Source organism: Lycium ferocissimum, chromosome 6 (assembly GCF_029784015.1).
Source record: "Lycium ferocissimum isolate CSIRO_LF1 chromosome 6, AGI_CSIRO_Lferr_CH_V1, whole genome shotgun sequence".
In the NCBI taxonomy this organism is placed as follows: domain Eukaryota; kingdom Viridiplantae; phylum Streptophyta; class Magnoliopsida; order Solanales; family Solanaceae; genus Lycium; species Lycium ferocissimum.
In genome coordinates, this window is record NC_081347.1 from 72,137,015 (window position 1) to 72,150,726 (window position 13,712).

Genomic DNA, 13,712 nt, shown 5'->3' on the forward strand with positions numbered 1-13,712 from the left:
TGGTTCCCATAATTTACAGGTAAATAAAGTAAGCAATATACAGCTAGAAAAAGAAAATATTGTATCAGTGCTGATTGTGATGAGTTTTGATTTTTTCTTCTTTGCTCGAATTTTCTATTTGACTCCCTCATCTCTTTGTAATTATAATTCTCCTTGGATGTACTGGTGAACCAGAAAGTAATACAAAAGATTCAAGAAAATAATAAATATCACAGCTTGGATTTTACTTAATTATGACTTAAAATTTCTTTTAAACCTCTTTTACACCTTAATATAATTTTGCCTTTTCATTATGGGAATTCAATAACGTAACATACAAAAATTATTTGTTTTTACCCTATTTGCATCAATATAATTTTCCGGCGAAGGAGATTCACAATCCTTCAAATTAGCTTCGCCCTTGTAAGAGAGTATATCCATATATCTTAAACCCCCCCCCACACACACACAACCGCATATAGTCGCCCTCTCGTAGAATATTTCTTACAGGTTCAAACGACCGCATATCTTTTGCTTTAACCTTTTATTTGTACGTATTTAAAAACTTCATTAAATATGTATAATACTTAATTGTGAACTCGTAACTAAGACGGGCTAGGATGGAATCATCAACTAGAGCATGACCTTAGGTTTATTCCGATGAGTTTAAGTTGTAGTTAGACATCGACAAGGCGAGAGCTAGGGTTCTGATTAAAGGTCCTGCAGAACTAAATAGTTTTGACCAAAATTTTGTACTTGTGTCAAAAGTTTACTTAACATGTATAAATATTTATCTAGAACTCAATAAGCTACCTTTCTAAATTCCAGAATCTGCCTCTAGACAGCGATTGAATATAGGTTTTTAAATCATTAGATTAAAACGATCTACAACGGCAGATATCTTATCATAGTAAATTGATATAGTTTTAAAAATAATTATAAAAATAAAGTAATAACTTATATAACTATTTAATTGGATTAGTAGTGTAAATTTCTTTTATTGCATCAGTAACAACAACGACAGTATACCCAGTGTAATCTTACAAGTGTGGTCTAAAAAGGGTCGGATGTATGCAGGTCTTACCTCTATCTTTATGGGGTAGAGACGCGGAGCCAGGATATTCACCAAGGGGGTTCAAAATATGAAAAAGTAAACACACGAAGAAGCCAGGTGGGTTCAACGTCTACTATATATATATAAAAAATAATTTTAACAATATATAAACGGTGTAATTTTCCGCCAAAGAACCCCTTTGGCCCTTCCTCCCTCCGCCCCTGAGTAGAGAGGTTTTTGATAGACCCTCGGCTCAAAAGAAAAGACACATATGTGAAGCATGGGTGTTATGTATATTATATAACAAGTACAAGGACCAAATCTATAGATACTCTAAGCCATGGGCACTTAATTGCAAGAACTCACTTTCGATTTTTGTCTCAAAGTAGTGTCGGACTGTCGGCCAAAGAAGACTCTATTTATTTGTGGGACCCACAAAGATTATGTAATTAGTGTGGACGATAGAAAAATCTACACACGCGTCACATGTTAACAGTAAATCCCTTAATTGAAAATGCCACGTGGACACATCTCATTGGTTACAAATAAACTTAATTATTTAGTCATTATCGCTCATGCATGATGACCTGGCAACCGACAGATCATTGACACGTGTACGGCAAAATCACGATTAATAATGTTAAGGTTAACTCGTTGCCCACGTCTCACGTAATAATTATCAACATTATAAAGCTCTATATTTAGAGTAGAAAAATATTGCTAATCTAATGATTAAGACATCAACTAGGTGTGGTTGTGTTATGGATGAGATTTTTTAATTCTTAATTAGATGTCTTAATTTTTGGGTTCGAGCCCTGTGAATTTTAGAAACTACTAGAACATCTCCCTCTAATAGGTTTTACGTGGCGTGAATTCAGATTAGTCGGGCCTAATGTACCACCATTAATGGTTGTCAAAGGCGGAGCCAGGATTTATGGGTTCTAGATTGTCAAAAACAAGAATTTTTTTTCTAAAAAAAAAAATGTGGGATCTGCGTCAAAGCTATTGGGTTTTCCGAACTCGTAATTAGAATGTTAGCTTCTCCCATGAGGGTTGTGGTATAAAGGATGAGACCTCTTCACTCCTAATCAGATGTCTTGGTCTCTCGATCTCAAGCTATAGCTGAATTGAAAAACTCCTGATAAGGAGCGCATCTTCCTCTAATAAGTTTTACATGGTGCGATTTTTCAATTAGTCACACCCAATATATATTGGATACCGAATGATTATGAGCGTGTTTGGTTAAGCTTATAAGCTGGTCAAACTAGCTTATAAGCAATTTTTAGCTTATCTACAACAACAACAACAACATACCCATTGAAATCCCACAGTGTGGGGTCTGGGGAGGGTAAAATGTACACAAACCTTACCTCCATCTCGGAAGATAAGACAGAGGGTCAAGCTTTCCACAAGAGAGAAAAAAACATGATCTAAAAGGTCAAATAAGCGGAAGTTAATACGAAAATAAACTAACGAAAGTGAAAACATGATGAAAAAGTAAGATGAAAACAAAACAAAGAATTACCACGTATAAATACGATAATTGTGGTACACGGACCAACATATAGTTGCACGAATCAAAGGACAAGAAAATGAAGATCAAAGCCGCGATTCTTACTAGTACGACGGGATACGTGGGACTACCTACTAGCCTTCTACCCTAATCTGAGTCCTCCATAGCCTCCTACGCATTTGGTAAATATTAAAAGTGCTTATAAATAAGTCATAAGCCATAAGTTGGTCCCCCCCCCCCTCAACTTATAATATTTTAGCGTATAAGCACTTTTAGTTAGACCAATGATTTTACTATTCTATTCCTAATTATTTTATGTAATTCCTAAAATACTTTTTTAAAAACAAAATCCGAACCCTCCCCATGATTTTACTCCTTCACCAGTTCTTCGAATCGATGACTTCTGTAACGTCTTCAACATCAACAACTTTATTTTACAAATTCTTCTTGGTATTATTTGGATCTTTTACTTGGTTAATTTGCATATTACATAAAGCTACGTTACAATGTATTTTCTAACTTTTTAATTTTTTTGGATCTCCAGCTTGCTAACAATTCCCTTCTACCAACTGGACGTCAATGATTGCTAATTTGTAGGTTTTATAAAGCATGGAACTCAATCCTATTCCTCTACATTCTAGGGTATGTTGTTGTTGTTGTTGAATAATATTATCTAATCAATTTTGCACTAAACCTAAATTGAGACATAAATCATTTTGTATTAGAATCAAACAATTTTTTTTAATGAATTATTCGAATAGGACAACTATCAATCTGGAAATTGAAATTTTGTAATAATCATGTCCTATTAGTTTAAATAGCTTCAGGGGCATTTAAGTCATGTTAACACAAAAAATTGCTTATCAACACTTTTTTGTCAAACACTTCAACTGGTTATTATTAGTTTCAACACTTTTATCCAAACACGTAATTGCTTATTTGTTAAATCAATTTCAGCACTTAAAAAATGCTTATCAACACTTAATGTATATCAGCTATTTAAAATCAGCTAAGCTAAACGGACTCTATAAAAATAAAACAAAACAAAAAATCATGAAGAATTTCAGAAGAAAGCAAAACAAACAAAAAAGAAAAGAAGATAGAGACATTCATGACGAAAAACTAAAGAAGCTTACTTTTACTTTTCTTATTCTAAACTGTATTTTTTTTTCCTTTTACAGGCAAAATTAGTGATGCAAATGTGAGTGGGAAATGAGGAGTTGGAATATGACATGTCTCCATTGTGTTATTGTTTTTGTTTTTTTAATAGAAAATTAGATACAGGTGTTTGCAATGGTATTGGAACCAAATGAGTTTTGAAAAAGATGTAGTGATTAGTTCATTTTGTCGTTCTCTTTTATTAAATTTGATACTTTTGTCACTTTTGTCATTTTGTAATAAATAAATGAGATTTTCAAGTCTTTATTTGGTTCATTGTATTATATCTCAATAGGAACAGTTCGATACTTAAAAATTACAAATCGAACTGCAATATTAGAAGTATAGATTACATAATTTCCAATTCATATTTTTTGCTTTTTAAAGATCTTTGCATACTTAATAAAAATATTCACTAACCTTGAATCTTGATGATTAAAACAATAAATCACTCACAAGTAACTTCAGTATAAAAGAACATAAACTCAAGCAAACACCATGAAGATATCGATACACAATTTTTTTAGCGAAAAAACATGATATAAAGAATCTCTATAAAAATATGAGCTTTTAAGTTTTATGCACTGATGATGTAACAAATATTTACACAACCAGGTCCAATTTAGAATAACCACAAGTAAATCTCTTTAATAAGTAACAATTAGTAATCTAGTAGATTAGAATTCACTGATTGTACAAAAAAAATATTAATACTGTCAGTGTACGTAACTTAAGTCCTAAAAAATAAAAGTAACTGTTGCATTGTGCAGCTCTAAAAGTAAGAGAAAAATGAGCCTTGAATATAATCTATACATTTGGCCCTGATGGAATGGATGTTAACTCCTCCATGGTGTAAATACCGGGTGGGGGTAAGTTTATAACCGTTTCCTCAGGTGGCTCATACACGACACATCGATTCTCTGATGTGATATCTTCATTTGGGGTAAGGTCTGCATACACTCCACCCTCCCTAGACCCTACTTGTGGGATCACACCAGGTATGTCCTTCTTCTTGTTGATATCTTCATTTGGGCCCGGAGGATATTCAATCTCGGAAGCACTTAAATCAAATATAAACACAGAGAAATGAGAATTCCCATTATACCTGAAGAGTAAGAAATAACCACAACCAATTGAATAGTACTCCTTGAATTTGTTCCAGCCCTCCTTTAACCATGTCATGCCACTAGTGTTTTGTAGTTTTACTTTCCATATTGCGCCATTAGGGACCTCAAGCAACACGAGATCCCCCAGATTGGGCCCATACTCTGTTACAAATTCATGAGGGATGCTCTGTAGAATACCAAAATTATGAAAGAGACAAACAAAATATAAGAAAGAGAAGTGAGAAAAAAATGGAAGGAAAAGAGAACTTTCAGACAAGTTGGTGTAGGACAAGTTTCTAATCACATTGCTTCCTTTTTCTTTTTTTTTTTTTTTTGGGATAACCGAGAAATCCTTGAGCGCCAGCAGGCACAGTTTGAAACTCGGTGGATAATGGGTCCACCCCTCTATCCTTCTCCACTTAAATACTAGACTTTTGTCTGTGGAAGGGTCCGAACCTGTGACAAGCGCCTAACACACATATCACGCATTGCGCTCTTACCACTGGACTAGAACCCCAAGGGCTTCCAATCGCATATTGCTACTGGAAAAGGGAGAAAGAAAAACTGGTAGCAAGATACTAAGTAGGAAAATCCCTAATACAGAGAAACAACAAATACTGAAGGTGACCAGTAAATTAGGGTCTAGTAACTATCAGTCAAATTTGCAAGACTGAAGCTTCCATTTCATTTAAAGCTGGGTATTTGTTTTCCATTGTAGGCTGCTAATCTTGGCGCTGGCTTCTTATCACATATGTTGGTGCGTTATGATGCGAGTGATGAGTGTTTATTAGTAATATCGAAATAATAAAGTTACAAACACTTAAGTTTCCTCAGCAAATAAATATTTGCAGCAGTGCTGCATTGCCCAGTGTTGATTCAACTTAATGAATTCTATACGAATATAACAACAACAACAAACGCGTATAATCCCACCAGGTGGGGTATGAGGTGGGGTATGGGGAGAGTAGAGTATATGCAGACCTTACCCCTACCTTGTATGAGTTCTATACGAATGAGTGTACAAATTCCGTAAGAACTATGAATGAGAATATAAAGATTTATATTTTTTTGATGACAAGAATATAAAGATTTATATTAGACTTCTTTCTTTTCTGTTTCCTTTTTCTTTGCTTATGGAAAATATTTTGGTCAATCAGACCTGATCAAATATGAAAGCCAAAACTAGTTTTGGTCAACCAAAAGAAAGAACGAAAGCCAAAAAGGCTTCCATTGTCAGTAAGCCTCCTTTTTGTCCATATCCGTTTCCTAATACAGCTGATCAGAGGTTTTTTTTTTTGAGAAACTACAGCTGATCAGAGGTTTTATATAATCAAAATGCTAACAAGAGCAGAAACCTTCCTAATTCCTAATTTCTTCAATTCAAAGTATTCTGTACTTCATTTCTGTTACTGCTCAAAAACAGGGAACTTGGTTGAGACTGGTATATATTTAAATTAAGGTTTGCCATATACCTTCTGATCCTCAAGCTTACCATATCCTCCAGAACCGTCTTGTATTTAATCCCATCTAATTTGACACATTACAGTACATAAATCCTATAAAGACGATTTCATTGTACTTAAGTGCTCGGCACATTTAAAATCCTATTTGAAAGGCATGGCAACCATAGATGCATTACATGATTTGATTTTAACTATTGCGGCATCAACCATGAGTTTGGAGTTTTGGAAGTTTGATACCATTCCTTTTGCAACATATTCGACTAGACGCCCTGGTCTCCTTTGATAACTATGTAGACCACAAATATTATCAGTTTCTGAAAGTGATCTTGCACGAAGAGGAACTTTTAAAATCAGCTAAGTTTTCGAACTATATTTGTTTGAGAGGAGTTCCGCTAATATTGAAAGGTGGCTAATTATTTAGCTTTACCTTTCAAAACAAGACATGGGCTTGGCCTAACCCCTCTAATTGCCATAACAAACTCATAATCAAAAAAGCTCCCTACTACATCTCTCTCCTGTGCTATTTGAAATTGCATTTTTCACTACCCACGTTTGGTGTCATTTCATTACAGTAAACGACATCACCAGAAAAACAGACACATTCCAGTAGTGCATTTGTTAATCAATGTCTTGGTCGTGGTCCGATTATAGTTTCCGAAAATGTATTAGAATTGTACCCAAGGGTGTGGCCTAGTGGTCAATGAAGTGGGTTGAGCACCATGAGGTTTCAGGTTCAATTCCCACCAGAGGCAAAACACTAGGTGATTTCTTCCCATCTATTCTAGCCTTGGTGGACATAGTTACCTGGTACCTGTTGCTAGTGGGAGGTGGCAGGTATCCCGTGGAATTAGCGAGGTGCACAAGCTGGCCCGAACACCACGGTTATCAAAAAAAAAAAAGTGTTAGAATCAATTAGCATCATCAACACAAGACATAGGCCAGGACTAACTGCACACGATCCCCACCACCTTCCCTATTGTCAACATTGTTTTAGACGAAATGCTTCTATTTATGACAAGAAACAATTTTTTACAAACCAAAAAGGGAATTGAAAAACTTACATATCTTCACAAACTTAAAGAGAAAGCACTACTACAGCACAAATGAATAGCAAAGAACCCATACAAGTGGAAACACAAAAGAATGATATAAAATGAAAGAGCAGCAGCCATACAACTAGAAACAGAAAAGAATGATATAAAATGAAAATGCCTCATCATAAACCTACTTGCAGAACTTACTAATTTAGAGGCATGGGGAGATAGGATAATCTTGTAGAAGTGAGGGGGTTCCGGGATATTCACTGGTTTTGGTTCCTCTTGCCCCCGTCTGTCTACCATCTCTTCCGGCTGCTCTTCCCGTCTATCTGCCGGTTGCTCTTCCCGTCTCTCTACCATCTTTGTTAGCAGCTCTTTCCATCTATCTACCACCATCTCTGCCGGCTGTTCTTCTTGTGGTAAAGTAGTGTCACTGTCTTGCATTTGCTTTTGCAAACTGCAGTGAGAAAAATCAAATTCCCTCACCTAACACTGCATTAAATATGTGACAACCGAATTATCAGCATTAATCTTTGAAACTTTTAACCAATGATAATAAAGCTCAAGCCTAAGTGTAGTTTTCTATTTTTGCTAGGAAAAACTAAAACAGTCAATACATAACTCACCTGAAAAGTTTATTCCTTTTTTTTTTTAATGACAGGTGGTGTTCTGGCACCAGGATATCTGCTACCTCCCACGTAACCGATACCGGGTAACTCTACCCTGCAAGGCTTAACCAGATGTGATAAAAATCACCTAGCATTTTTTGCCTCCGCTGGAATTTGAACCTGAGACTTCGAGGTTCTCCTTCCACTTCATTGACCACTAGGTCACTCCATTGGATGCGAAAATGTTAATTCCCTCTACCAGGGTTATGACAGATAAATACCAAGTTGGTGAATAATGAGTTCATCCCTCTACCATTCTCGACTTATAAACCAGACTGCTACAAAGTGTTTGAATTTGTGACATGCACCTAGCAAACACATAAAAATCTGCGCTCTTACCACTAAACCAAAGCACTGAGGCATATTCCTTTTATTTTTCAGCTTGTGCCTCCTTTTTTCAGGCTATTAACTCCAACATTATACTTTGAAACTTTTAACAGATGATTTAGAACTCAATCGTAAGTGGAGTGGAGTCTTTTGTTTTTGCTACAAAAAACTAAAACAATGAATATACAATCCACCTGAAAATATATATTCTTTTTAGTTCACTCCACTTTATTCCACTATTGATTTTCTTCATCTTTTTCTTAAATAACCAAGAAATCTCCAAGGACGAGTGGCGCACACTTCGAAATTCCAACAGGTAATGGACTGTCCCTCTCCATTTAAATATCAGGTGTCTATTACACCGGTGACGTGCTCATACCCTACACATCACGCATTGTTCTCCTAGCACTAGACCAAAGCCCTCGGACATATTCCTTTTTTCTTTTTTTTTTCTTCTTTTCAATCATGGTGTTGGGCCCAACTTGTGCACACCTCACACCTTAACTATCAACTAATTCCGCAGGGTACCTGCTACCACCAGCACAGATACCCGGCAACTCTATCTACCCAATTTCCTTTATTTGCATCTTAACTAAATAATCTAAAAATAATTTTCAAAGGCTGACACTATATAGACAACAATTCTTACCCTATGAAACACAAAATTCCTCTAATTCAGCATTACATAGATTCAAACCAAAAATCTAGCGTTTACCTCATTGGCCGAAATCAAAGTGTGACTACTAAAATACTCAACAATCAGCTCCTCTGCTAACTGATACTCCAATTGAATATAGTAGAGAAAGAATCACTGTTCCATCAATGGATCAAATTAAGTACCCAAATCAGAGCTTGTATAGGGTCCAAAATCCAATCTTGTTCCTCCTTTAGTTTCTTTTTGTGCGTTGTTGTTGTGTGGTTTTATTTATTAACTAAATTTTATATAAAAGTAATTTCCGTAGGTTGACACTATAAACACAACAATTCCTACCCTATCAACTAATTCCACGGGGCACCTGCTACCTCCCACCAGCATAGATACCGAGTGACTCTGTCCACCCGTCTTCCTTTTTTTCATCTTGTTCCTCCTTTATTTCTCTTTGTGCGCGTAACTGTATGGTTTTGTTCATTAACTAATTATCTAGAAGTAGTTTTCATACACCGATGATACAAACACAGCAATTCCTACCATGCTAAACACAAAAGTTCCTCCAATTCAGCAATACATAGATTTAAAGCAACCCCATTGCTCGCAATCAAACTGTGACTAAAATACTCAACAAATGGGTCAAAGCAGAAACTCTAATCAGAGCTTGGATGGGGTCCAAAATCCAATCTTGTTACTCCTTTCTTGACTTTTTGTACGTGGAGTTGTGCGGTTTTGTTCATTAACTAAATTATCTAGAAGTAATTATCATATGTCACCAAGGGTGGCTCAGTTGGTTGAGCGTTTCAAACATTTTTTCTATAATGGAGGTCTCGGGTTCGAAATGAACCCCTACCTACAAAGCAGGGGATTTGTCTTTTGTGGGTCGAGGCTCGTCGCGCGGGCTTGCCTAGTGCCGTTTATTTCTCTGTGTGGTTTGCTATTACACAGAGCTGAGTTTCCGTGTGTACGCTTCTAGCTAGCGGCTCTGCGGGTTTCCATGTCATTAAAAAAAAAAAATCATATGCCCCCCCCCCCCTCCCCACAAAACCCATAAATATGCATTGTCCTCAATGCAATCAACATAAGCATAACAGGAGTAAGTGTGTGTCAAGATGTCAAAAGGTGTGAGAATTTGTGAATTTCCCTAAAGTAATCTTCAAACAAAAGAGTGATTGAACAATTACTTCCACAATAACTACTAAAATTTGAATAACATTAAACTAGGACTTTTATCAAACACTTGGAATGCAAGAAAATATATAGTATTTGATTTTTTCCAAACCCAAAATACAAAAAATCATCTAATTCAGTAATACCTCATTGGTCGAAATCAAACTGTGACTAAAACACTTAACAATCAGCTAACTGATACTCCAATTTGATTAGAGTGGACAAGACTTACTGTTCCATAAACGGGTCAAATTAAATACCCGAATCACAGCTTACATGTATCAGTCGCTTTTTTAAACTGGAGAATTTGTGTGCAGGGACCCGTTTTAGGATCCGATTTTGGCTGGGTTGTCCCACACACACACACACACACACACACACACACACACACACACACACACACACACACACACACAGTCACGCAGAAGGGAGGGATTAAATGGGTTGAGCACGGTGAGGTGGCATGTCTCGTATGTCCATGTCATCAAAATGTCAGTTCACATGGGATTAGGCGTCTATGTTGGATAACTACTTTAAAAGAAGAAGAAGTATATTTGAGCTACTTTATTAAGGGTCGGAATATTTTTACACTCAAAATATAACGAAGGGAAAGATAAAATTAATCCTTTGCACATAGTAGAGGAGTAAATTTAACCCTTTTCCTATTAGACAATATTATACAATATTATACCTTTGGGGAAGAATTATACATAATGTATCACCATTGTATGAAAGTGTAAAAAGGTGTTTATACATAAATTAGTGTATTTTGATCCGTGCTAAGCTGGGGCCCAAATTACATTAAACTTTATATTTGCGATTTTTGTGTGTTTCTTTGCTACTCTTGCTTTTTGTTTTGTTTTTATAACACTATATGAGTTGTAAAGGTCGTTCGATAATTTCTCAGTATTTCTAAAATACTATATCATATAAAAGTTTTTGTATTTAGAAAAACATTTTTCTTAGAGTATATTTGGACTCCATTTTTATTTTCAAACAAATGCATACACTAAAGTTCTTCTCCTTTATATTTTATTGAAATTTTTGAGATTAAAGTCTTTAATGATTCAAATTGAGCTTTACTTATGTTGGATTAACTTAATTATTTTTTTCTCGATTAAACTTATATTGGCTAACCCATTTTTTGGGAAGAAAAAAAATGTTATGGTATTAAAATAACATAAAAAATATTTGATGTTACGAATTGTATGATGACATTAATGAAGTTAACTTATAAATAAATATAGAATTTAAAATTAAATAATTAAAAGTCTTGATATGACGTAATAATTTTCTAGATGATCCTTCAAATTAAATCATATAAAGAGAATTGAAAAGTTAATGAAATTTTTATTTTATTTTATTTTAATATTTCCTTTTCCTTAATAAAAGCATGTTAATAAATGATGTATTTTTATTGTTCTTAATTTAATTTATTTCTTAAAGAAATTTATATTGTAATTTCTTAAACATGCATATAGTTTGAGTATTTCATGTTTAATCAACCATTTGTCCCTAATTATATAAAATGTTGATTATCTCATCTTTTGTAAAATATTTCAATATCCAAAAAATCACTCTCGTTTGAAATTATTTAGTATTATTACTACTTGGAGAACTAAATTATATACACACACACACATACAATCTTAATTAAATAGAACTAATTTAATATGCTTTATTGGTTGTGTAAAAATTTGCTTATCTAAATACGGATAATTTAGAAAAAATAATTAATACAATCTTAATTATGTAAAAAAATCATTTATTTTGAACCAAATATAATAGTTAAAGTTACCACATACTTGGAGTATGCTTATTCTTGAGTAAATGAAAATTAAGACTTCAACAAATTTGTGATAGATTAGAATTATTTTTAAGCTTTTAAATGTAGTTCTAAATGTTGATTATAAAAAATTCTACATTTAGATCAAGAATACTTTAGAAATAAAAAATTAAGCTTGTTGGATTGTTTCTACTGTCAAACAATTTAAAAGAAAATACGACTTTGAAATCCCCGAGTGTCATTCTGTGGCTGTGATTGCATGTTATCTCATACATGGAAAATGGCCAATTAAGCCTCATATAAAGACATGCAAAGATGGTCTTACTTACACAGATATAGTTTCTACGTCTCAAATTATTTGTCATGATTATTAAAAATTGATATCTCAATTTTTTTATTATTTAGAAGAAACATTTTGAAATTACATATGATCATTAATAATTTTCCCCCTTTTTTTCCTTAATAGAATAAATTTTTCTATGAGGGTCTGGTCTTTAGAAATTAAAGAGGGCAATGCAAGGAAATGGAAGTTATAGCTAATATGAAAAAAAGTAAACATTTAATGGAGAAACGACCAAACCTAGCTATCCCAACTTATATTGAGTAGTAGATATGATCATATAAATAAGGGTAAAATTATATATAAATATCCCTTCACACATGTTTCTCGCACTATTTTTACGCATATACTACGTGTGTGTGTGTGCGTGTGTATGTATATATAATAATTTTTAATAACAAGCTTCGTATCCAAAACTTTATTAAAATAAAAATAAAAAATAATTTGAGACGGTGAGATTACAAGACAATTGAAATAATACGATGTACAAAAAAAAAGCGGGGGCGGAGCCGATACTTTACATTTTAATTCGATTAATTTAAAGGTGTAAAATATCTATTATTAATGGGGGTTAAACAATATCCGAACCTAGTTCTACATGTTTAAAACGAAAAAATTATAAGTGTATTTTTCGAAGAAAATTTTAAAATTATTTTATTTTGTATATATAGTCGTGTTGTCCTTTGCACATTTTTTAAGGAAACGTCAATTAGAATTATAATTGACTAATTTACGACTTCTTCGTAGGGTTCAAACACTTTTAGAATTTTGAACCCCCTGATAATGAAAATCTACTCTCTTCGAGTCACAGAAGATTCCGTAAATAATACATAAAAAATGGATGGAAGGCAAGAGCAATAAATGAACCAATTACAAAGGTCTATCATCTTCTTCATAGGTCTGAAATTTGTCTTTAGAAATTAATGACGGGATATGCACCCACTTAAAAAAAGGCATATTATAGCTCGAGTTCGTCTTCAAACAATCACAAGTGTGAAAGCATAATAGAATTTGAAAAAAATTAAAACAATGTCGAAGAAAATTATCAAATTGAGCCATGTGAGGACGACCAAGCTGAAATTTTGGAAAAAATCCCAACTTATATTAAGTCAACACAAAGGAAAGCAAAAAGGGCTTGAACAGACAACACAAAAGGCATGAAGCAAAAGGCACGATAATTGAATGAAAAAAATATGAAAAATTTGGTCACGCACTTATAACGACCGGTCGTTAAAAAGTGGTCGCTAAATATTTTAAAGCGCGTGCATACACTCAAATGAGTTTGGGTGACGTATTCGAAAGCATAGATAATAACTTATCTTCTCAGGTGTGTGTTCTAACGTTCCTAGTAACTTATTTGATCTCCATTTAAAATTTCATACATTAATCTCTTTTAACATTTTTATATATTAAATATTTAATTTGCTTAATAGATTTTTTGTACGTACGTATGTATGTATAC

The 13,712-nt window shown here is 33.9% G+C and overlaps 1 protein-coding gene across 4 annotated transcripts; it reads right to left on the reverse strand.

Moving 5' to 3' along the window:
• Positions 1 to 4,346: 4,346 nt before the first annotated feature.
• On the reverse strand, positions 4,347 to 10,478 carry LOC132060321 (B3 domain-containing protein At1g49475-like). 4 transcript variants are annotated; one of them, XM_059453314.1, is made up of 3 exons: positions 10,401 to 10,478; positions 7,515 to 7,767; positions 4,347 to 4,997 (listed from the first exon to the last, which is right to left on the reverse strand). In XM_059453314.1, the coding sequence occupies exons 2-3, from the start codon at positions 7,752 to 7,754 to the stop codon at positions 4,512 to 4,514; spliced, it is 726 nt and encodes a 241-aa protein (XP_059309297.1). In that variant the 5' UTR covers positions 7,755 to 7,767; positions 10,401 to 10,478; the 3' UTR covers positions 4,347 to 4,511. The 4 variants fall into 4 exon arrangements, with proteins under 4 accessions (XP_059309297.1, XP_059309296.1, XP_059309293.1 ...); XM_059453313.1 differs by having other exon boundaries at positions 7,515 to 7,802; XM_059453310.1 differs by having other exon boundaries at positions 10,271 to 10,472.
• Positions 10,479 to 13,712: the final 3,234 nt, after the last annotated feature.